General features: G+C 36.7%; 1 protein-coding gene across 1 annotated transcript in view; it reads left to right on the top strand.

Annotated features, from left to right (window-relative positions):
- The window catches only part of TGS1 (trimethylguanosine synthase 1), a 40,364-nt gene extending 17,160 nt beyond the window's left edge, over window positions 1-23,204 (top strand). Inside the window, exons 7-13 of the mRNA XM_080802639.1 lie at window positions 698-869; window positions 2,555-2,861; window positions 5,330-5,485; window positions 6,961-7,104; window positions 10,296-10,512; window positions 11,403-11,481; window positions 22,567-23,204. Coding sequence (XP_080658765.1) covers window positions 698-869; window positions 2,555-2,861; window positions 5,330-5,485; window positions 6,961-7,104; window positions 10,296-10,512; window positions 11,403-11,481; window positions 22,567-22,689 — 1,198 coding nt within the window. The 3' untranslated portion in view covers window positions 22,690-23,204. The remainder of the gene's footprint in view (window positions 1-697; window positions 870-2,554; window positions 2,862-5,329; window positions 5,486-6,960; window positions 7,105-10,295; window positions 10,513-11,402; window positions 11,482-22,566) is intronic.
- The last annotated feature ends 3,266 nt before the right edge of the window (window positions 23,205-26,470 follow it).

Here is a 26,470-nt window from a genome sequence, read left to right as displayed (position 1 = left end):
ATGACTTGACTTATGGGATTTAGGAAACAAAACAGATGAACATATGGGAAGGTGGAGGGAAAAAAGAAACAAACCATAAGAGACTCATAATGACAGAGAACAAACTGAAGGTTGATGAAGAGAGGTGGGTGGGGAATGGACTAGATGGGGGACAGGAATTAAAGAGGGCACCTGGGATAAGCACTGGGAGTTATGTAAGTGATGAATCACTGAATTCTACTCCTGAAACCAATATTGCACTGTATGTTAACTAACTAGAATTTAAATAAAAATTTAAAAGTTAAAATATTTCCGATGTACCCAAATATGTATTAAAGTGCTTTGGTATCCTCTCACCATGCGAAAAGATTATATTTCCCTAACAGTGCAGTGGGGTTATATTTTTCTAATATTTCCTTTTTATATTTTACTATGTAATACCTGCTTTCTGTTATATGTAAGGTATGTTGATATCCCCAACTGAGGTTTCACATTTACTTGGAAGTTAACATATAACCAAGACCCTCCTCTACATTCGAACTTTATTTCATAATCTTTATAATTTAGAAAAATAAGATGGTGGCTAGTAGAAAATAAAATAAAAATTAAATGGTGGTAGTAGAAAAATAGTGAAAATTGTCAGTTTTACTCTCTTTTCATATAAGAAAACAAACTCAGAACTTAAGGTTTGAGTCAGCTTCTTTTGGTTTGGTCACAGATATGGTGGAATTTCAAACTTCAGTCATCGGCGGGTCAGATACCTACAGAAGAATGTGAAGTATAAGTCAAAGTTCCTGGACATGAGAAGACAAATAAATATGAAAAACAAACACATATTCTTTACTGAAGAGTCAGAAAAAGCATTCAAAAAAAGCAAAACCTTGACTAAGGTACATATAAATTTTGTTCTTTATTTACAGATAAAATTTCATTTTGTGAGCTTGACTCTTTAAAATTTTTTTCAGGTGGAAATCTTGTTTCTATCAGATATAAAGGTACCTAAAATTCTCTTCCCCTTCCTTCCCAAAGGCATATATCATGTGAACCAAATTTAAAATAGAATAAGTTGAGAGTAATATGAAAAAGGGATGTTTCAAAAGCTAGTATCACTGGAAAGATAAATAGATAAAATTGCTTCATATATATAGTAACAGTGAGAATTTCTTATCTGCCTCAGGCTAAGTAGGATCCTGGAAGTCAATATCTGGTCCTGCATTTATTGTAAGCTTTAATTTTGAGCTCATCTAGAGGTGATCAGTCAAACGTTGCACTAACCAGTTCATCCTAATAGTTTCATGCTAATTTAGTGATTTACATTGCTCACTGGAATATTCACATCCCCTCTCTTTCACTCTGCTGTACCTGCTGTCCAAGCACCTGAAGAGCAAAGGTAATTAGAATTATTTTTGCTTGGTTTGATGAGTGATGCTTATCCATTATAGGGGGGGAAAAAACCACCTTTTAGTGAGCAAAACCTTTGTGTCGGTTACCTCTCCAGCAGCTCCTTCAGGCAACAAAACAAAATCTCAGACCCTGTGATGACTTTGTTTTACCCTTAGGATACATTATCCTTCCCAACTTAAGTATTCTTCCAAATCATGCTACAGATTTATAGCTGGCTTTATTTTTGTTATATTTCAGATTGGTTGCTGGTGGTATTTTAATATTTTAGTGGCCCTGGTTATATCTGGAACACATTTCCCAGTATTAGCAGTCAGTCTTACAGAATTTTTTACATGTTGGCTGTGATAGTCCCCATACATCCAGCTATAGACAAAGAGCAAAAACATAACTGCTAAGTATTGCCAAGAAGAAAAGAAATATGACTGTTGTGTCCTTAGATATCTGCTCTATAGACACAGTCCCTTTGAAGACTCTGGGTTGTTATCTATGCTCATCATCCAATTTCCTAACTCATAGGAAGGTCACCAGGATCTGTTACAAAGAATGTTCTTGTTACAGAAGTGTGCAGGGAAGTACATATCATCTGTTAACACCTTGTTAACATTTCTAAGAAACCCAGTTTTTAGGAATCATTTTACTGGCTTTACTGCTCCATTAAAGGACAGCTTGCATTCTAAGATAGCACTCCTCTTTTCCTTACAGATAGATGGACACTAGATCTTTTTAGTTTATCTTTGGTGATGAGTACAATTTAACCTGAGCCATTGAAGAAAGGTCTGTATAATTTGAAAAGCTAATAATAATGACTCAACAATAAGTAGGTACATTTGTAATGGTAGGACCACATAGTATGGTTATATTGTTAGAAGCCTTTTATGCAAAGCTACTAGAATAGTTTAGCTTTATCTTCTTAGTGTTAATTGATTACAGGAAGGTCATTGTCATGTGTTTAATCTTCCTTTTAAAGAAATCTTTAATAAGGTCATGGTATGTCCAGATACAAAAGTATAGTTAGCTCAGAATTACTTATACATTATTAGCTTGTATGATACAGTATACTTATTAGAGCTAATAATTACAACAGCTTCAGTGAAGTCCAAATGGTAAAACAGATGGGAATATTCTGTGTAATTTGGAATTCATTCATGCTTGTAACGACTTAAAATTTCAGGTAGAAAAATTCCTAAAATGGATTAATGAGCCAGTGGATGAGGAAGCATCACAGGAATCAGTTTCTCATGACAATGTGCAAGACACCTGCACAAGTAGTGATTCAGAGGAACAAGAAATGCCTGTTAAAAAAGGTGATGACCCACTGGAGACAAGTAATCCAGAGCCTGAAAAGTGTCATGCCATGTCTTCAGCTGGTGAACTTGAAACAGAAAAAAATGAAGGAGACAGCACAGTAGTAGCTATTACGGATAAGGAAGATGGTGTTACTCAGATTACCCCAGATTCTCTTCAGGTAGAAACTGAAGGTAAGATTAAGAATCTTCAACTTGCTGATGAATTTAAGTAATATGCTTCCCTAGTTTTCACTTATAAATCATCTGTACCTAAGGATTCAGTACTATTTATTTTTAATTGGAGAGAAGGCACAGCAAGTGTAAATGCCAGTGGCAATGATTTAGCACCAGAACACTACATTCTTGGCTGAGCAAGCATGAGAAAAGGCCAAGCACATGGGAAAACTGAGTCCCTCTGTGCCATTAAGATTGGTCTCTGCCACTACCCTCTTCCCTAGGCTAAAAGTGACTGGCTTAAAATTTGGTATTGCCCTGGTTTTCCTTTTGATAATTCTTTGTGTGTGGGGGGGGGGTGCTTTTGTGGTAATGGTTGTTGGTAGTGGTAGTTTGTTGTTTGGATGGTACATTGACATAAGGTATTTATAGTGGTGGCCTATAATGAATGCAGAATGGAGTCACATTTTTCACTTTATGTCCTTTTGTACTACTTGAATGTATTCTACAGTAAATGTTCTTTTATAATTTATAATTGTATTCAGTGGAACATTGAGGCTTTTATGAGGTAGAAATTTTCATTTGACATGTATTCATTTTTATTGATGAATGATTTCAGACTTGCCCTAATGAAACAATTATATTGTGATGGTCTCTTTCTTAATTTAGAATTGTAGAAAATACCTCATTTGAATCTTAATTTTTTTCGTGTGTGTGTGTGTGTATGTGTATAGAGCTGTATTCTTTATATCACATACTTCTTTGCCTTTCTAAAATGTATACTTAAAGTAGTTTAAATTTTTTTATTGTCATGTACAACTGATGTTCATGTGGTACTTGTAGATTTCCAAAATGCCTTTATGTGCTTTTTTTTTTTTTAATTTATTTATTTGTTAGAGAGCGAGCGAGCGAGCAAGCACAGGCAGACAGAGTGGCAGGCAGAGGCAGAGGGAGAAGCAGGCTCCCCGCTGAGCAAGGAGCCCAATGTGGGACTCGATCCCAGGACGCTGGGATCATGACCTGAGCCGAAGGCAGCCGCTTAACCAACTGAGCCACCCAGGCGTCCCTTATTTTTATTTAATCTATAAAATAACCCAGTGAAGTAGGCAGGATTATCCTCATTCTAAAAATACAGAAAGTTAAGCTTGGAGAAACTAAGAAATTTACCTGAGATCGTAGAACCAGTTGGCAGCATAGAAGGACTCAGTACCAGGTTGTCTGATTCCTCAATCCCATTTTCTGGCCCTCCCCTACTTCCCTAATTACCTTGCCTCATATTGCTGGTAGTTCTCACCTGGGGTGATACCACCACCTCAGGGGCATTTGGAAGATGTTGGCTATTAAAATGACCTGGGGATACCAACGTTTAGTACTTTGGGTTGCTTAATGTTATGTCATGTACAGGATGGTCTTGCACAGTAAGTAATTATTCACTCAAGATGTTAAGTGTCCCCTCTCCTAAAACACTCTTACTACACTTTGCTGTTGATAACACCTTGTGTGTTACAATGATCAGATGACCATATTAAGACATAGTCCTATTTAAGGATCATTTAAATGTAGTCATTTTATTTGTCAGCATCAATTCTTGTCATTATACTTAGCTGTGACAGCACTCTTTCTAAGTTGCTGTTTCTAATCTCAGAACTTAAACCAAATAACCAAATTAATAAAAATTGTTTATCTAAGCAAAAGTCAATCTCGGAATGAATGAGATCCCTTTCTATTAACATTAAAGCAGTGACCTGTTTTAATTTCCCAGAGGCCACACGACCCTTCAGGTCATGTCTGGATTCAGAGGATTGACCAAGCTGGAAGTTAGGGGCTTAATCAGTCCTTGGGAGATTTTGGCTTTTTTTTTTTTTTTTTTTTTTAATTTGACAGGTAGAGATCACAAGTAGGCAGAAAGGCAGGCAGAGAGAGAGAGAGGAGGAAGCAGGCTCCCTGCTGAGCAGAGAGCCTGATGTGGGGCTCGATCCCAGGACCCTGGGAACATGACATGAGCCGAAGGCAGAGGCTTTAACCCACTGAGCCACCCAGGCGCCCCAGAGATTTTGTTTTAAAGAAGGGAAGAGAAATGTTTGGATTTCTATAATTGACCAATTAAAGCAGTATCTTCTCTAACAGAAATAATAACTTTTATACCTATGTAGTATCTCTACATACACCCTAACAATCCTGTGAAGTAAGTAGGTAAAATACTATTCATTCATTCCTTTTAAGGAATTAAAAATTGGATCTTAGAGAGCCTGGGTTACTGTTCCAAGCTCAGGGAGCTTATAAATAGCAAAACAGGACTGTAATCTAAAGTCGGTGTTGTTTGCAGTATGCCCTCCCACTTCTTCTGGGGGGCCATTGCCTGCATAGTCTACAGTGCATTCCCAAATTGTAATTACTGAACGTGGCTACACTTACTTCTTAGATAAATTCACCTATGATTGCCTTTTTTCATAGTGAACATCTGTATTTATATTATTTTATTTTAGTGGAAAGTAGAAAGAAGAAGAAGAAAAAGAAAAACAAGAACAAAAAGGTAATTGGTCTGCCTCCTGAGATAGCTGCTGTTCCTGAGCTGGCAAAATACTGGGCACAGAGATACAGGCTCTTCTCCCGTTTTGATGATGGGATTAAATTGGACAGAGGTAAAATATATATATATAATGTTTAATACTATTTTGAAATAATTTCAGACTTACAGAAAAGTGGCAGGAATAGTAAAAAATTGTTCGTAATGCCCTTTACCCAAATTTGGCTATTTTTAACATTTGCCACATTTGCTTTACCGTTGTGTGTGTGTTTCTGATCCAGTTGCTCCTATCCCTTAACACTGTGTGTGTGTGTGTGTATTTTCTGAGAATAAGGATACTTTATGTAACAATGATAAAATTACAAATTTAACATGGCTACAGTTATTACGATCGGTAGTCCAGACTCCAGTGTAATCTGTTATCCTGGTCATGTCTTTTATGGTATTTTTTTTTCCTTCAAGTATAGGATCATGTATTGCATTTAGTTTTCATGTTTCTTTAGTTTCCTTTCATCTGGAATTGTTCCTCAGCCTTTTTGTTTTTCATGACTTTGACATTTTTCCAAAGAAAAGTGACCCATTTATTTTCTACAGTCTCTCTCAATTTGGATATACATGTGTTTTTAAAACTTCACATTCAGGTTTAATCTATACTGAGTCTATATTTTATGATAAATAATAAAAGGAATCAGTAGATTATTAAGGAGAACATCTGATGACAAAATACCTAGTTCAGAAAGACACCACTTAATCAGTCAACACTGGAACTAGAAAGAGTGTTCCTCCTATGTCTTGAACACCTTCCTTAATTCAATTCTGCAAAGTGATGCTTATTTTCATATTGGGGCTACTTAAACACTGGTCTCAATAACTCAAAATTAGGAGGCTTGATCTGGGGTTAGAATTTTGGGTTCTGTCAGCTTTTTATAGTAATTTACAAAATGTTGTGTATTGAAGAAAGTGCATAGGAGTTTGGAGAAATAAGACTCGATAAAAGCTTTTTAATTCTATAAAGGGAGTTTATATGTTTATTCTTCCAGCAATGAGGAGCCATTTAAAGTTTTGGTAAGGAAAGGGAACAGAAAAACTGGTGTATCATTTTTGTTCAGAGAAATAGCTTTCTGAAAAAAATGTTAATTCTATTGGGAAAGGAGGTCAGTTTGCTTCCCCATTAGAAATGAAATAATCAGGAAACTCAGTGGAGTTTGGGGAGTGGGCCAGTTGGATAGCTAACTTTCCATTTTCCATAATAGTCAGTAGTTAATACTTCAAACAGAAAAACTAAAATTGCATTCAATTATTAGAAGTATATTACAAAAGAATCAGGCAAGAACTGAGGCAGTTGCTTTGGTGGAAATTGGGAATGGGAATGGTACTGCTCCTTTGTATAACAAGCTTGGTGGAACTTCTTAAAAACTAAGTAATTTATAATTTCTGGAAAAGAGAAACTAAGTTTTGCTTAAGTACATATAATATATATGTTATATATATAATATGTGTGTGTCCGTGTGTCTGTGTGTTTGCTATGTTTATGCTTGGGTTGGCTTCTTGAAACTGAACATTTTAACAGAAATACTCTTCCCTTCACAGAGGGCTGGTTTTCAGTTACTCCTGAGAAGATTGCTGAACATATTGCTGGCCGGGTCAGCCAGTCCTTCAAGTGTGACATTGTAGTAGATGCATTTTGTGGAGTTGGAGGAAATACTATTCAGTTTGCATTAACAGGAAAGAGAGGTAATTAGCCATCAAAGGAAGATCAGTAATTTCTTTTTAATTTACTCAATAAATGTTTCATTTTGCTTTAGCCTGTCTTTGCTGAGATTTATTATATAATTAGTAATTTAATACCAAATATTTAAAATAATAATAGTTAGCATATAGTAAGCATACAGTTTGTATGTCATATTGATATAAGTGCTTAATATGTATTTATTAGTCAGTGGTCTTGTAAAGTGTATCTTTTACTATCTGCGTTTCACAGATAAACTGGGAAATAAAGAGATGAAATAACTTGCTCAGGATTACACAGACACAGCTTGGTGAAGCCAAGATTAAAGTATTATAAAAAAACTAAAAATATTAAAATGGGAAACCATTCTTTAGAAGATGAGTGGTTAGGGAGTTCCAGTTTTGCCACCTTTATGACTTTGGACATCGTTTAACAATTAAGATAATCTCTGTAATACCTTTCAGTTTGTGCATTGTAAAATTAAAAATTTTTAAAGTATTATGTCATTCTCGTGGTCGTTTGACTTCGGAATCATGAAAAAGAAACCTTGTGTCACTGTATATGTGCCAGGAACTATGTCAAGTAGGTTATGTGTCTGCTATTTCCCAAGGCAAAAAAAAAAAACTTTGTAAAATTGGAAGGTCTGCCAAAATGGACATGGCTGAGTCATGAAGGCAGGATTTTTATTCTGTTTTTTTTTCTGATATCCCTGTTCTTTCTAAATTATTTTTAAAGTGTAGTATAATGTGACATTTTAAAGATACCAGTTGTTCTCTGAAGATGCTTTTTTCCCCAAGCATCTTTGTATTATACATGTAGCTTCCGTTTCAGTGAATTACAGTTAAGTCTCTTAAATTTATTTAAAGTTTTTAATGTTAACTAGGAAAGTATGAGTCTGGAAGTAGAATATAGAAGCTAAAAACTGGTGAAGGAAAACTTAACGTTGAAGACCTAGACCCATGCTGATGAACTGTGACCTTATTAAATCATGTTCCTGGGCATGACAGTTCTCACCTTACATGGTCTTCTAATAGCCTGAATGAAAGTTGTCTTCACATTTACTGGAATAGGAGTTATTTTCTTGTTTTCCTTGAATTCATTATTTACTCTTAAAGTTCTCCTCTGCACTTGCCAGCTCTGTTAGATCAGTGTTTATTGCATAAAAATAATTTTTCCTCAAAAATTTTCAAATTTGTCTTCATTTTGACATTGTATCACAGCATGACAATTAAAATATCTGCCTTCTGGTAAAGCGGCAAACAGATATGGAAACTTTTTCAAAAGATTATGGAAACTACCCATATTGTAGATTTGTATTTCTGTGAATATAGGTCTCTTGCCAAAGCTTTCTGTAGCTTAGTACACATTTGGTAAAGAAAAATATCTGATGTGGGTCCCAAGCTAAAGGAAGGCTACTTCTGCTATGATTTCCCAGACCCAATTGTTGTCTAGGCATATACTCAACTAAATGGTTAGAGAATCCACAAAGTTTTACATTTTGATGTTAAAGATTTTTTCCCTTTCTATATACTTCAGTATTACTGCTATCCAATAGAATTTTCTGTGATAACGGAAATGTTGTGTATCTGCACTGTCTAGTATCATAGCCACTAGCCACATGTGTGTTGGTCATTTGAAATGTGACAGTGTGGGGGTGTCTGGGTAGCTCAGTGGGTTAAGCAGCTGACTCTTGATTTCAGCTCAGGCCATGATTTCAGGGTCCTGGGATGGAGCCATGTGTCAGGCTCAGCACTCAGTGGAGAATCTCCTTGATCATTTTCTCCTTCTCCCCACTGCCCCTCCCCCAGCTTCCGAATGCATGCGTGTATTCTCTCTCTCTCAAATAAATAAATAAATCTTAAAAGAATGTGGCAGTGTGACTGAGGATCTAAATTCTTTCTGTCATTTTAACCCACTGAGCCACCCAGGTGCCCCTCTTTCTGTCATTTTAATCAGTTTAAAGGTAATAACCACGTATGCCTAGTGACTACCATTTCCTGGACAGTGCAGTTCTGTATAATGTCATTCAACATTTGCCAGCATTTCCTTTTACATGATAGAATGAGTGCTTCCATTCTGTTAGGCCTAAAACCAAAGCAGCCTCTAGGATAAATGTAGATGAAAACATGAGGATTGACTGAATATATTTGATGTTGAAAATCATTTTTCCCATTGAGTTTTTGGTGTGTCAGCATATCTTCCCATCTGTCTCTGTACTACAAATGGAGCAGATTTAACAGCTGAAAAGAATATTTTCATCTTTTCTCTTAGGAATGGTAGTTTATTTAGAACAGAAAATATAGCATTGTAAATGCATGATTTCAGCATGTAATTGGAGCTTGTATTCATTGTTCAAGTGATTTATTTAGTGCATTACTTCTCAAAAGAGTTAACAAATTTTGAAACCGGCATTTTCTAGAAAACTATGTTTCCATGACAACCATGTTGCATGCATCAGGGTTCCACTTAGCCTTTCCAAATATGAAATATTGCCACCAACACACTGGTGCACATACAGGTGCACTTGAGTTATTGACTGCCAGATAGGAGTGAGCTAAAAATAACTTATGTTTGCATTGCTAATTATGAAATTGCAATAAATTAAATGAAAGCCCATCCAATGAAAACAGTATTGTCGGTTCCCTCCTCCTAGGATGTCTCATTAAACATTATCAGCAGATGTTTTTACATTTCTTCTTCATAAACTAGCTCTATGGGTTTGTCAAAATGTGTTTTAATTTGCTTTTCTGTAGAAGTTGTCATATTTGTCCTTCTTTGGAAGCTTTGTTTCATTTTAGGAAATTGGTCGTTTCTAAAATCCTAGCGTTAGAGGCTTGACATGCAGTCAGTGATCTTTAAATATGACATGCAGTCAGTGATCTTTCCAAGTGTTTGCTGCTGAGGCTGTTCAGAGCACAGTGCTAAGCACGTGTTTACCTCTCAGTAGATACTGTGTGGCAGCTGTCACTACTTGCTTTGGAAAACCTGGCTGAGTGACAACTTTGAAAGCCAGGTCCTTCAGTCAAATTTTCTTAGTGCTACACAAGTGAATCTTTCTAACTTAGATTAAAATTCTTAAGTAAGTTCTTTATCTCTGATACATGTGCCAAATTCTCTTAGTCTTTAAAAAAAGTTCTTAGACTGAGAAAAAATCATATAGATCAGTGTCATTTGACTCTTCTTTTCCCACTTTTAGTGATTGCCATTGATATTGATCCTGTGAAGATTGATCTTGCTCGCAATAATGCAGAAGTTTATGGAATAGCAGACAAGATAGAGTTCATCTGTGGAGATTTCCTCTTGCTGGCTTCACATTTAAAGGCTGATGTTGTGTTTCTTAGCCCTCCTTGGGGAGGACCAGATTACGCTACTGCGGAGACCTTTGACATCAGGACCATGATGTCTCCGGATGGATATCCTTTGGAAGGCTGAGCGTTTACTCAGACAGTGGTTGTGGAGAAAAAGGTGTGCATATGAGTCAGTGTGTGTATGTGTGTTTCAGAAAGAGACATGAGTGAAGTGGGGAAATACTAATGGCACTTGATAGATTCCAGTTCATTTTGCATAAAAAGCCAGTGTGTAAAGATTAAGTGGTGGTTTACTTCCAAGTGGAATGGCAGATGTGAAGACATATTTCCTTCGGGCACTATCCAGTTTTTTCATTATAAAACAACTGGGAAATACTAATTGCTTGAAATTAATGACTTGGAAATTGGGAGTTTCCTCAAGACCTGTCCATAGACTCTGAGTGACCATCTCTTAACTTTTCTTCAACTTACATTGGCTTGTGCTTATTCTCTTTGCATCTTCAAATGTTCCCTGTCAGTCTTCCAAGGTACTGAAGGAAACCCTTCTTTCATAAAGAACAACATTTAATTGTCCTTTTCTTTATCTCTCCTACCCAGAGGAATCACCCTAACAGGAAGTATGTTTCTGAAATGCTATTTAAAATTTAGAATGTAAGCCACAATGACCAGATTTACTTGTCTTTATTCTTTACTGGAAAGAGGTGGTATTATGCTTTCCTGTTATATTTTCATAATAATTAGGAAATGGCAGAAAGAGAAAGTGTATTTCTGACTCTTGGCTGCTTTCCACATGGGTAATCGAATGAATGGGCTTAACTTCTAATCTCTGACCCATCTGAATTACAAATCTGCTACTTAATTCTCTTAGGTTCCATTAGAAGATATAAATGTGTGTCTCGTAGTTACATATCAAAATACATTTGGGTTATGACATAACATATCTGTGATTAGAAATTAACTGCTGTTTTTGTTACCATTCCTTAACTATTATTCACCTTTGAAATCTTCAGGCTTTCCCAGAAGATAACTAATAATATTGTTTATTTTCTTCCAAGAAATGCTGATATTGACCAGGTAAGCCACTACTAAGGAATTTCTATGAACCTCTGGCATAACTTACCAAAAAATGGGCAGAAAAAAGATACAGGACCTTCCTTTGAGAACATACTTATGAGAAGTCTCTGGGTTTTTTACTATTATTAGAAAACTGTAGGTGTTTGGTAGTTAAATCCATGCCCGTTTCATCCACTTCATCTCCACAGCTGCAGAAGGACATATATATATGTGTATATATAAATAGAATCCTCTGGGCTTTTAATTATATGTTCTGAAAGGATGACTGAATGTGTTGTGGTTCAAATGCACATACCCAAACTAGCTAAGATCTGTCTTTATTGAGACCTACCTTGAGAGTAGAGGTTTTAGGTATTCCTCAAAGAGGAGCCTAAATAGAAATATACAGACAGATGAAGCCTTAATTTGGCCAGAAGCGATTTTAACTGTAGTCTTGGAATATAGGACACTTGGCTAATAGTTGAAGAGTTTAATGTCCTTATTCCATTCTTCCGTAAATACTTATTTAATAATGTAATTTTTTCTCTTACAGAATTGAACTTGACGTAACTGCCTCATAAACATTTGATGATGTCTTTACTTCATGTTTTTATTGATTTGCTTTCTGTAAACAGTTACTGCTGTCATATCTATGATAACACATATTATCATATGTATGATAAGCATTCTGTTGAAAATGTTGGTCTTTTTATATTTTAAATTTTACTGTAGTGTTACTAGCTCTGAGGTTTTCCTTTCTCTCCTATTTGATACTGAGAGCCAACCCTGTCTTTCTGACCTCTTTCATCTTGTTCTGAAGAAATTATCTCCCACTATTTATTCAACTAAAATTTTCACCACCTTTGTTCCTTTTTCTGGAGCATCACTTATGTGGACATTAGTCTTTCAAATTTATATTTCCTGGTGTTTTTTCTCTTCCTTTTTCTTCTGGGAGATCTGGTCTTCCAACTAGCTCATTCCTCAGGTATATGTGTTATCTATCTCACCTATTGTTTTTTAGTTCAACTATTACATTCTTTATACTTAATATTTCTGTACTGTTTTTTGTTTTCTTCTTTTATACTCTAATAATAATATCTCTTACTGTTATTTTAAGAAGTTTAAATTCCTAATCTGGTCTACCCTTTCTGTATTTCATATAATTTAGAATCCATTTTGTTTTTCTTCCATGAAATACTTGTGGTCATCAATATCTTGTCTTACTATGTGTTGGCTGTTCTCAAGTAATGCAGGAGATAGGCTGTGCTTTAGGGTCCCTGGGGACCTTTGGAAAAACTGTAACTGTCTAAGTGCCAGATCATTTTAATGTGTAGCCTGGGTTGACAACCACTGCTGAAGTTTGTGTTAGCCCCAGTGATAACCTCAAGGGGTGAAAGTGGGTAGGCTATGGGGTTGCCAACTCAGGCACCACAAGACTGCAGTTATCACCAAACACCATCTCAGGACAGAGCTCCTCACCTTTGAGGAGGAGGATCTGGACAGAAACAGGATATAAAGGTTGTATTCTTCAGTCTTCTACTGTCATTCCGCACCTCACTGGTATGGAGAGGGAAGAGTGAGACAATGGAATTAGTTCCCACCTGTTCCTCAGCTCTTCACAGCAGGATTTCTTTTCAGACTGTCCTGACTTTACTCCTGAACATAGACCAGAGTTCCCAGTTTCTCTAAGTGATCTACCAAATGCAGGGTGATTGGGAGGGAGCAGCAAGAGCAGAATTTCTTTTAATTTTTTTTTTTTTAATTTATTTTAGAGAGAGAGAAAAAAAACACAAGGGAAGGGGCAGAGGGAGAGAGAGAGAAAGAATCTCAAGCAGACTCCTCTCTGAGTACAGAGCCCGATGTGGGGCTCAATCTCACGACCCTGAGCTGAAATCAAGAGTTAGTTGCTTGACCAACAGAGACACTCAGGTGCCCTGAGAGCAGAATTTCTAAGTTCTTGTTTTCTTTCTTCCTGTCTTAGCTTCTCACAAGCACAAGCACTTCCCTCCTGCCATAAGCCAGAGGCACTCCCCTCCGTCCTACACACACACACATTCAGACAATCTTGGGTCTCCAGAAGATTCTTTAGGGCTTACAGTAGCCAGTATTCATGCTAGTTCAGCATCTTCTTAGGGCTTTGGTCATGGGGACTTAAATAATACAACCTTCTCAGTAAAAAGGTGGAGATTAAATGCTCTGACTATCTTGTTGGATGACTTCAAGAAAGGCTCTGATGATCTAGGGTATAAACTGGACTTTAAAGAAGCTTCGATTGTAGGAGTTGAGGAGAAGGTGGCAAGAGCACCAGTGACATGGAAGTGAGCCTGTGTGGGTAATGTTCAGTTAATGGGCTCAAAACCAGACAGAAAGAGAGATTAAGAGTCAAACAGACCTAGTTTAGTCTTAGCCCTGCCACTTACTAGCTATCTGGTGACGGTTCTGAGGCATAAATGAGTATGTGGGTATAGCACTTATCACCAGTACCTCTAGCCTATAAACTCTCAATAAAGTCCTATGTATGTGACTTTGAAGATCCTATTACAAAGTTTTTGTGAGAAGAATGTGAATGTTACTAATACTTTGAAGAGGGCCAGTATGGAAAGATGACATTTTTCTCTAGAGGATAGAATAGAAGGTTTTATATTTGTGAAATGATAGAATTTAATTTATAAACACACTTCCCAGATCATATATTTTTCTTTCTCTTATCAGAAACATATACTCGCTTGAAAGGACATATTCTTATGTCAGTTTGTCCCCCTCTCCCAATCTTGGTTTATTTCCTTGGTCTTTGGAACACTGGCTCTCAGCTCTGGCTGCTAATTGGAATTGCCTGAGTGGCTTTTTTTTAATTGTGGTAAGATACACATAACAAAACTTAAACCATAAACTATTTGTAAACATACAGCTTAGTGGCATTATATACATTCACATTGTTGTGCAACCATCCCCACCATCCATCTCAAAACTTCTTCATCTTCCCAAACTGAAACTCTACTTTTAAACACTGACTCCCCATTACCTGGCAACCGCCATTCTACTGTCTCTATGAATTTGATGATTCTAGGAACCTCAAATAAGTAGAATCATACAGTATTTGTCCTTTCGTACCTAGCTCTTTTCCCTGAGCATAATATCCTAAAAGTTCATCCATGTTTCAACATGTGTCAGAATTTCCTTCCTTTTTAAAGCTATTTGAATAATATTGCATTGTGTGTTTATGCCTTTGTTTATCCATTCATCCGTGGACATTTTGGGTTATTTTCACCTCTGGCTGATGTGAATAATGCTGCTATGGGCACATAGTATCTATTCCTGCTTTCAGTTCTTTCGGGTATATAGCCAGAAGCGAAACTGCTGAATCATAGAGTAATTCTGCTTAGTTTCTTGAGGATCCACCATACAGTTCTCCATGGCGGCTGAACCATTTTACATTTCTACCAACAGTTCTTTTTTCTTTTTTTTTAAGATTTTATTTATTTGACAGAGATCAGAAGTAGACAGAGAGGGAGAGTGGGGAAAAGCAGGCTCCCCGCCGAGCAGAGACCCTGAAGGATTCGATCCCAGAACCCTGGGATCATGACCTGAGCCAAAGGCAGGGGCTTAACCCACTGAGCCACCCAGGCGCCCCATCTACCAGCAGTTCTTTAAGAGTTGCAGTTTCTCCACATTCTCGATAACATTTGTTGTTTTGTAATAATACCTAAAGGGTATGAAATGGTATCTCATTGTAGTTTTGATTTGCATTTCCCTCATGACTAATGATGTTGACCATCTATTCATATACATATATTCTGGCTATTAACCCCTTATCCGTATATGCTTTGCCCATATTTTTCTGCATTCCATGAGTTGCCTTTTTACTATCTTGACAGTGTTCTTTGCTGCACGAAGTTTTTAATTTTGATGGAGTTCACCTTAGCTGTTTTTCTGGATATTCCCTGTACTTTTGGTGTCGTATTCAAAAAATTGTTGCCAAATCCAATGTCATGAAATTCCTCCCTGTGTTTTCTTCTGAGAGTTTTATCATTTTAGCTGAGTAGCTTTTTAAAACTACCAGCACCCTGGTCCACTGGGAAGGATTCTCTCTGATTTATTTTCTGGATGAGGCCCATGCATAAATTTTTTAAAAGTCCCTAAATGAGTATAATGTGCTGCTAGAGTTGGGATTCTCTGGGTTAAGAGAAGGGTAAATAAAATGAACGAGCCTGAGCTCTTATTCTGGGTTAGAAGGAGATGAAATTAAATCTTGTCACCTGTCGGGTGCCTGGGTGGCTCAGTGGGTTAAAGCCTCTGCCTTCGGCTCATGATTCCAGGGTCCTGGGATCGAGTTCCGCGTCACGCTCTCTGCTCAGCAGGGAGCCTGCTTCCTCCTCTCTCTCTGCCTGCCTCTCTGCCTACTTGTGATCTCTGTCTGTCAAATAAATAAATAAAATCTTTAAATCTTGTCACCTGTCATTTGTTTATGAGCCACTGTGTCTAAACATTAGACCTCCCAAATACGATATGCTGTACCAGTTACAAGAAAAAGTACTGTCCTCTTGCTCCCTGCTTTTTTATATCAAATTTGATATTAAACCATACCTGCTACTCATGTGACTCTGATCTGCATTGTAGACTGCCAGATAAGGGTTGAGCCTGTTGATTCCATAATTCTTATTTGCCCATGTAAATTGCAAATCTCAAAGTTTCAAAGAGGTTATATGATCCTTATATTAAAAATTAGATGGGCTTACTTGGATACCTGAATGACAATAGGAAATTTACTACTTATTATAAAAGTTACAATGAGTATGTTTTTTTCTAGTTAAATTCACACCAGCCCAAGGAGAAAGTTAACTTTTTTCTTTTAACTTGTGTTTTTGGTTTCCTTCAACAACCTGTTAGAATCACAGTTGGTGATTTTACATTTTCTACCTGTAGAGGGAGTAATGACACTGAAGAATGATAAAAGTCAAAAAAGAAATGAGATTTCAAGTATATTATATTGTTTGGTATTAAATTTGGGTCAAATTACAGAAGGAAGTCAGCTTTTCTTTTTAAAAAGAAGAAAATCTATCCATATGTAGGATTTTTAAAATGAGAGAAAATGCAGTACTGCAAGAATGAGAGAATGCACTGTTACAAAGAAGTCAGCTTTTTTGTTAAGGAATATTTAGAATGTCACAGCGACCGGAACTTAAATTTGGGCTGGTTTATGAGCTCCCCAAGTTTGAAACTCAGGCTGGATTTTTCCCATAGAAATGTCTATAGAGAACAGTTAATTTCGCATCCAGGGAGATTTATACTCTGGACTGTGTTTATATTTATTGTAACTAAACTAAGTATGGGCGCAACACAGATAAAGCTTGTCCTGTAGTCCCTCCACATGGGAGAAGAGGCCAGTTATTTTCTGTATCTAGTAAAATATTTTTCTAGTTCTCCTATTATCTCAGTCTTTTATTCCCTTTTTTCTGTATGGGGGTTACTCTGGGACACATATTCCCTTGTTACCTCAACTCTCACTACCCAGCTCAAGAACTAACTAACTTACAAAGTATTTTTGTGCTAGGCTCTTTGGAAGGAAATCACAAGTGAAACTTAGGAACTGATTCGCTTCAGTTCAGAGGGCCCAAGGTATATGTATTTATCTACTGGATGCCTGTTTCTTGCTGTGTTTTTTTGTTTTTTTTTGTTTTTTTGTTTTCATTTGTTTCCTTTGACAGTCATACAATTGCAGTCATTACCAGCTTTGGATCCCCCAGGCATTCCAAATATGGAAAACTTCTGTTTTAAAAAGTAAACATACACAGTATGGATAGAGGTCTCTGAGCAGAGTGGAATGTTTGTATGAAGTCCCTGTGGGCGGAAGCTCCAACCAGGAGGAGCCCTGTCTCCTAGGCAGACATTGGAATGTGGGGAGGAGTGGCTGCTGGTTGGTGTGGTATAGCACCTCCTTATCCTTCCCTCTTAAAATGCCTGGCCTCGGGAAAGTGATAGCATTTATGCTTTTCAAATTTAAAGCTCTTTTCCTTTATGATTTGTTTAAACCAGTGTAGAGAGCAGGGCCACACTAAGCAGCATCCCTAAGAACAGTATTGAAAAGTGGACTGGGAGGTGGGCCTATGTCGTGTAACTCCTGGCATTTGTATGGTAGACATGGTGTACCCTTCCGTGACCTCCCCCAGACAGACGTCATGACAACAGCTATATCTGTATTGGGCCCACAATCAGTTTAGTTACCCTAAATATAAATACTGTCCAGAGTATAGATTTCCCTGGATGGGAAATTAACTGTTCTTTATAGACATTTCTGTAAGATTAGTTCTGTTTATCTGCACATGGTAAACAAATGAGATTTTTATGCTAAAGTGAATGAATCTTAATTTTTTGCCAATAGTTTTTCAGATAACTTGCGTGCTACCTCAGGCTCTCACATATTATTTCCTGTTTCTTTCTTTTTTCAAATGTTTACTTGTTGATTAAAACAAATACGATTTTTAAAAGCCACCATAGTCAACAGGAGGGCATTTGGGGATATGTCAAAAATTATCCTGGGCATTAAAAATGTACCTGCATTAGTCTCTTAGGAGAACACTACCAAAAATCGGTTCCGTAAGCTTTACTTCTTACCTGTTCTTAGAGCTGGAATCTGGAAACGTGAAGACTTCTTAAATTTAACTAGTTACGGGGCGCCTGGGTGGCTCAGAGGGTTAAGCCTCTGCCTTCGGCTCAGGTCATGATCTCAGGGTCCTGGGATCGAGCCCCGCGTCGGGCTCTCTGCTCAGCGGGGAGCTTGCTTCTCCCCCTCTCTCTGCCTGCCTCTCTGCCTACTTGTGATCTCTCTCTCTGTGTCAAATAAATAAATAAAATCTTTAAAAAAAAAAAAATAAAAATGTTTAAAAAAAAAAAAAAAAAAAAAAATTTAACTAGTTACATGAAGCACAACAGACCGAAGAATCAGGAAGTCCCCAGCTGTTTAGCACAGGACTTGTTTGTAGCAGTCTGTGTGGTATCCTTCTATTTATCTACATCATTTACTAAAAAAATTTACCCAAAGGGGTGAAGGAAATACAAGCTTCTCCAGTGTAGTAATAAGACTGTTTTTCAGTGCTCTAATTTTTCTGTATCTTTCTTAAAGTGTTCCTGTCCTTGATATTGATTATGATTTTCCATTAGGATCCAGTTTGGTGGTTACTATCTCTCATTTGTTCAGCTGTCATACACTTTCACTTCAAATCAGTTTGCTTTTAAAAAAAAAAAAATTCAGGGGTGCCTGGCTGGCTTAGTCGGTAGAACATGCGACTCTTGGGGTCAGTCGTGAGTTCAAGCCCCACATTGGGCGTAGAGATTACTTTTAAAAAGAAAGAAGAAAATGCACTTTTAAGTGTTTAGTTGGCTCCTAAATCTTCGATCTTAAATCTTTCACTTTTACTAAAATTATCACCTGTAATGCTTACCCATTTCTCTTTTCCCAATCCTCAAGGAACAACTATTACAAAATCTAGTTGAAAGGGGTGCCTGGGTGGCTCATTTGTTAAGCGTTTGCCTTCAGCTCAGGTCATGGTCCCAGCGTCCTGGGATCAAGCCCCACATCAGGCTGCTGGCTCTGCAGGAAGCCTGTTTCTCCCTTTCCCACTTCTCCTGCTTGTGTTCCCTCTCTCGCTGCTCCTGTCTCTCTGACAAATAAATAAAATCTTCCCCCCCCCCAAAAAAAAAAATCTAGTTGATGGGAGTTCCAGCCTTAGTTCTAATTCCAATCCAAAATAATTGGACTTCTTTTGGTAAATCTAGTTAGTATACTTGGGTGATATGACAAAAACATAGCATATAATCTAGAGCCGTTGTTAACCTTTATCTATTTACCTACCTATACTTTTCTCTCCCTCCCCTCTGTTTCACCCCCTTCTTTCCTCCTCCTCTCTCTCGATTTATTAAACTTTAAGAAAGGGGAAGGAATCAAATAATATTTTGCCAGTTAAACCTGCTAGTGAAAAATACAGCTGGAAGTTAATGGCATTAAATTTGATTGAAGCAAAACATTACTGATTTGAACTACATAATTTTTATAGTCTTTTCAACTCCAGAATGCTAACCTTTAGAGTTATAAATTATTTTTAGAAATTGTTTTTAATTAGAACGTGTGAAAGTAACATATTTTTTTTCTTAATTTTCTCTCTAAACACTGAATAGAAACAATTTTTCTCATTGTATTTCAACATAGAGTCACCTTTTCCTCCAATATCACGAATGGTGCACACTTGTTTTGTCTGTCTGTCACCTAATTCTCCCAGCCTTCAGGAAGGCAGAGATTATTTTGTTTTTGTTGCACTCCACTGCCTGGGACAAAAACCTCTAAGCGCTCAGTAAATAGTTGTTGAATAAAATAATAAATAATTCATTAACTATTTTGCAGCAGACCTGGGAAAACCCCCTCATGTTGAGGACATCTCCACTCCTTTCTCTATCCAAAGCACCCAAGTCCAGATAGCCCTCTAAAAAGTGAGGAGAAAGGAAAAAGAAAGTACCCCACCTCAGACATTCGTTTTAATGTAATTCTATTTATGGCTGAAAAATACACTACTTAGGGAGATAGGTAGTATTCCTTATTTTCAGGAACCAATTTCTATATTGACTGTCGAACTGGTATTGAAATTTGCCTCTGACTTTGCTTTTGGTTGTCTGCTAGATCTATTCTAGCATATGTGTGCTATGGTTTCAGCTCTGCTCTGGTTCTCTTCACCTGTGCTCTTCTCTCCTCCCCTCTCCTCCTTTCTCCTCCCCAACCAGTACTACTCCCCCAGAAGAAATTTCAGCTTTTGCTGCCAGTGTCACTTCCTCTAAGTAATCACTATTTAAAGGAACAGGAGAAATACTACACCTGAGTTATATCTAACTCCTAGAAAAATTACTGTGAAATAATTATATTTTATTTTATTTTATTTCCTTATGAAAAACCAGACTGGCAGGGGCACCTGGCTGGCTCAGGCAGTGGAGCGTGTGACTCTTGGTCTCAGGGTCATGAGTTCAAGCGCCACACTGAGTGTGGAGCCTACTTAAAAAAAGAAGAAAAAATCAGACTGCCATAAAGATACCAAAATAGAAAATAAAACTATTCCTATAATTGCCAGTCTGAGACTAGTTGGATACTTTTAATATCTAAAGTTTTACTTTAATTTATTCCTTAGTAGTGAATAGTAGATACATGTGTCCTTTTTATCATTATGTCAGATACTGTGTTTGACTCCAGTTGTCAGCTATTCCTGTTGCTAAAAACACAGCCATCTCTTTGTGTCCCTTTTACAGATAGGGGTTGATACTGACATTGCTACTAGTTTAGTGGGACAGCTTCTTTCAGAATGACCTGTGGTTTCTTCCCTATTTCTGTATCTGTGACTTTCTTCTAAGAGGAAGTTGAAATGCTTTAAAATACATACTCATTGGTGATGCACAGTAAATCTTCCCTTCAGCCAGATACTGGTGTAGCATGTGTAATACCACTGAGATTAGATCACTCAACCTCTAAAATTAAACCAACAGCACCTCTCTTTGCAAAATACACAGTTTTGCCAATTATGATCACAGAATGAATTACAGAAACTATGTCTTGGGCTCCTGAGTGGCTCAGTTGGTAAAGCATCCTACTCTTGATTTCATCTCAAGTCATGATCTCAGGATCATGAGATCAAGCCCTTTGGAGCCTGTTTAAGATTCTTTTTTTCCCTCTCCCCCTCCCCTGAGCTCCTGCTATCTCTCTCTCTCAAAAAAAAAAAAAAAAGAAACTACATGTTTCCTTTTGTTGGAACCTACCTCTAACGTTTTAGGTATCCCTTTTCCATCACTGTGTGTCTTTGGTTATCAGACTCATGGGGCTTTCCTGATGCAATGCCCTTCTCCATAATCGTTCTCACTGCTACCATGATGAAGCTTATCTCTGGTTATGTAATCATGGATTTAGAAGGTAACATTATTTCCTAGTTAATAGACCTGAGACTGCATGAAAACTCTTGGACAAAAACAAAACTTTTTCTGCATAAGAACTTAGGGTAAAGCATTGCTAGTTTGAAGCGTCTTTTATTTTTTTAAAGGTTTTATTTATTTATTTGTTTGACGGAGAGAGCACACAAGCAGGGGGAGCGGCAGGCAGAGCCTCTTTTAAGGCTCCTTAAACATGGAGCCTGCCTGATGTGGAGCTGGATCCCAGGACCTTGGGATCATGACCTGAGCTGAAGGCAGATAGATGGTTAACGACTAAGCCACCCAGGACCCTTGAAGCATCCTTTTGATGTTAACTCTGTGAAGGTAGAAAGGAGGTGATGCTTTTAGCTTCCTAATAAAAAGGTTGGTTGGGGTGCGTGGGTGGTGCAGTTGGTTAAGCTTCTGACTCTGCTGAGGTCATGATCTCAGGGTCAAGTGATCGAGCCCTGCATTGGGCTCTCTGCTAAGCCCTCTGCCCCTCCCCTCCTCTCTCCTTCTCTCTCCAAAACAAATAAATAAATCTTTTAAAAAAAAAAGAAAAGAAAAGTTTGGTCACTGTATTCTAGTAGACCTCAAAAAGTAGGGGGACTAAAAAATACACAAGAGCAGCAGATGGAGGAAGTGGTTCTGGTTGGGCAGCAACACAAGACACCAATTAGAGAAGGAAAAAGTACAAGATCAAGGGATCATGTCTGTCTTGCTTTTTGATGTACCTGTACTGTAGCAGGTACTCAGTAAATAATATTATTGAATGAGTAAGATGGTAAGGTGAAGAGGACAAAAGTTTTCAGGGAAGAGAGTTATTTAAGTTTCTATCTTAATAAATAAAACTGATATTTGTAAAGACTATATTCATTTTCTCTTCCTCTGAGTTCTTTAGCTTCTGGCATTGGAGAGATTAGGTCCTGCACAAATAACAGCACGATGGCCTTACCTATATTATCAAAAATGCTTGAAACAAGTTATTTCTGCCACCAAATATTGCATTAATGCTTGCCTGGAAAGTAACTGAACATTTGAGATGCTTCATTACTTGAAAAACTTAAATGAAAGGCCAGGGTCTTGTTATTTGATAAAGCATATAGATAAAATACTTATTTTGTGATTGTGGTTATGTTATGCGTGACTTTCTTCCATTCCTTTTTTTAGGTGGCATCCTTAGCCGGTCCTGGAGGGCAAGTGGAAATAGAACAAAACTTTCTTAACAATAAGTTGAAGACAATCACTGCTTATTTTGGGGACCTGATTCGAAGATCAGCCTCTGAATCGTAACTGTGAGGGGGTACAAGGACAGAAAGTTCATGTGTGGTCAGAACATTATTCAGATGAGACCCTTGGGATTTCTTTCTGTATTCACTAATATTTTGTACCCATGATCTTATATCACCATATGAAATGGAAACTTAGAGTCGATTAAGGAATATTAATGAAGTACTTTGACATCTTTGGATAATTTTAACTCTGTACATTACACATTAGGATAGTAAGTATCTGAAATGGAAAAGGTAGGTTTTCCCTGTGCTTACTGTCAGACAGTGTGTATATATGTATGTGTATGTGTCTGGTTTTTTTTTTTTCGTAATTGCATGTGTTTTGGTTTAACATCTTTGTAAGTATGTGTAAAAAAACATAACTCTTTTTTTTCTAACATAGAGATATAAGAAAACAATGAATGAGCCATAGCCTATCTTCCCATTTGACCCCTGCTAAAATAATGTTTAAACCCTTAAGGGTAGAAACAGAAACAGTACAGAAGGGTACAAAATAAAAAATAAAACTCTCCCACCCCCTGGCCCTACCCTTTATTCATTTATCTAAAGATAAACTATAGCCAGCAGTATTTTATAATTCCTTTGGGAGACAGAAAAGGAATTGCAGTATACTTTAATATACCTTTTCCCCTCTTGTTGATACACTATTCAATACTCCTTCCTTTTTTTTTTTTAACTTGGTCTTTTTTTTAAACTATGTACTTTTTTTAAAATATGATACTGTTTTACTAATATATCTTGAAGACCTTTCCATGTCCTTATATACATGGAGATCTACCTCATACCTTCTCATGGAAGATGGAATACACTATAGTTAATTTAACCAGTCCCCTGCTGATGGACACTTGGGCTATTTTCAGTTTTTTACAACTCTCAACTATTGTGGGCATCATCAGGCATTTTAATTTTGTTATCTCATGTGTCAGAAAAATGGTATCTTATTGTTTGTTTGTGTTCCTTAATTATGAATGAGATTTGAGCTTTTTTTCATATATTTTGGTCTTATAATTGTTTTCCCCTTTTAAACTGACTGTTCCTATCATTTATTTTTCTTTTGGATTATCTTTTTATTAATATGCATGAATTCTTCATAAATTAAAGAGCTCTTTGTCTTCAGTAGGTGTTGCAAATATGTTTTTCCAGTTTGTTACTGGCTTTTGCTTGTTTTATGACTTTTTTTTTATTTGCCATACATAATTTTTTATATAGTCAGACTTACCAATCAGTCTTTTTCTCTGTCTCTTCTGGGTTTATGGTTTTTTGAAAGATCTTTTCCATTCCCAAAATGCAAATACATTTGTCTAGGCTTTTTTCTAGAATTTTACTGTTTTTGTGTCTTTGCTCCATCTGGAATTTGCTTTTTAGCATCCTTTTATTTTATGAAGTTAGCGGGTTTTTTTAAATTTCCATTACAAAAACAATATGAAATATATTTTGTAACATGGGATTTATATTCTTTTTCTATTAAAATGGCAATGAAAGGAAGAATATGTGTTGCCTAATTATTCATCTGAAATAGTACGTTCAGTTAATTTTACAACTAGGTAAAAAGACAAGGGACATAGGACTCTGGCTATCAGGGATCTGGGAGCTTTATATTTTAATAATGTGAGCATGTTAAATATTAAAACATAGTTTGGCCTGGGATGAAGCTGGGGGAATTGAAATAAATTGGGGGAATTTTCAGTAAGTACTAGAAAGAATAACTTAAATAAAAACAACTTCGTTGGAGAATGGAGAAGCAATGCTAACTTCTGTCTCTTGAAACTTTACAACATATGCCCAAGTGTCCTGCACTATAGAAGTAATAGAGCCAGTCATGAAGGGTTAATTTTTTTATTGATGTGCAACACCAAAATCTGTCAGTGTGCTTTGTCTTTATACTTTGTCATCATGGAACATTAGTGTATGTATCATAAATTTATCATCATTTTTAAATTAATGGCAGCATTGGTCATAAACACGTGGCCTCTAGAACTAGAACATGACTTGACTTAGCCACTGAGGTAGGAGGTGGAGGAGTAAAAGCAGACTTCCAAAATCACCACTTGTTTTTTAGTTTGTGTCCATTAACCTTTCGTGCATACCTTTTTTCCACACTACCTTTTCTTATTTATATATTGTTATATTAAAATTAGTTTATCTTTCTGAACATACATAACCTTAAATGAGTAGAAAAGGAAGCCTAACCAAGATTAAAACATTTCTCTCCACTAGGGGCACCTGGGTGGCTCAGTGGGTTAAGCCGCTGCCTTCCGCTCGGGTCATGATCTCAGGGTCCTGGGATCAAGTCCCGCATCGGGCTCTCTGCTCAGTGGGGAGCCTGCTTCCCTCTCTCTCTCTGCCTGCCTCTCTGCCTACTTGTGATCTCTCTCTGTCAAATAAATAAATAAAATCTTTTAAAAAAAAAATTTCTCTCCACTAATCACACACAGATAAAACATTTATAGACTTGTTCATAGATTATTAGTGCCCCAAAGAACTTGATTATGCAGCTCCTTGTTCAAATAAAATCTTACCAAATAGCCAAATACGTAAAATGAATAAAAAGTGAAGCTGCTAGAGCTGCTTCAGATAAGAAAAGTGAGGAAGCTAGCAGCTCTTACTCTAATCCAGCTCTCTTTTTTCTTTTGTTAAATTGCAAAGATTCTTTTTTAAAAGACATTTTTGTAAGACATGAGTATTGTCAATTTCAAAACAAAGTTAAAAACTCTGAAAGTGACACCCCTACCCTCACCTTCTGTCTGGAGCACTTCCTCTCCACCTTCCCTCCCATATTTCCATTCCACTTCCCAAAGGCAACCATCGTCAGCACCTCAATATGTGTGCTTCAAGACATTTCCCTATCTAATAAATGTTTGCACACACACAGTGTGGTGGGATGGTTATATTATTTTGACACCTGCCTTTGCCATTTAATAGGCCTTACAAATTTTTCCACATAAACACATATACATTTGCACTTACCATTTTTAATCATCACATAGTTCAGATCTGAGAGTTTCTTTAACCATTATGCTACTGTGAACATTGAAATTGATTCCCAGTTTTTGTAACTGCAAAGGGTACTGCCGGGTATATTTCTAATTAGGGTAGGATTCTAGAAGTGAAATTTTAAGGTTAAAAGTTATGCTTATTTTTATATTTGGCCAAGTTGTCAAGTTGCCCTAGAAAACTATATTCTCACCAACTGTGCATTGAAAGGAGCTACTTTTCCTCAGACTCAAAAACATGGCAAGTTTTCACTTCTACAACAATAAGTTTATCTTAATTGGCATGTCCTGGTTACTAGTGAGGGATGAACAGTTTTTAGTATATATTTATTACTCAAGTTCATGTGTTTTTAGACATCTAATTTTTTTTTACCATTTTCTAGTAAATGAACTAAATTTTCTCCATTAATTTGAAATCTAACCTCTATGTGTGTATGTGTGTATGTGTGTGCGTAATTCTGTGTCTGGAATTCTTTTTTTCCATCAGTCGTTTGTCCATTTCTGTGCCATATGTTTTGAATACTGTAGTTTTCATTGTACATGTTAATAGTTGCAAATACCCCATCATTAGTCTCAGATATTTCTTGGTTCTTCCTGAGCATTTTACTTTTTCAGATGAGCTTGAATTTGTTAGTTCAATTATTTAAAATCTTTAGGATTTTAAATTTTCACTTGAGGAAGAATGAAATCATCACAGTATTGAATCTTTCTATCCAAAGACTTAAAATGTATGTCCCTTTCTGATATTCTGTATCCTTCTGTAAAGCCTTCATTTTAGTTGTATAAATC

Source organism: Martes martes (genome assembly GCF_963455335.1).
Source record: "Martes martes genome assembly, chromosome: 4".
Lineage (NCBI taxonomy): Eukaryota > Metazoa > Chordata > Mammalia > Carnivora > Mustelidae > Martes > Martes martes.
This window is presented reverse-complemented; position numbering and strand designations above follow the sequence as displayed.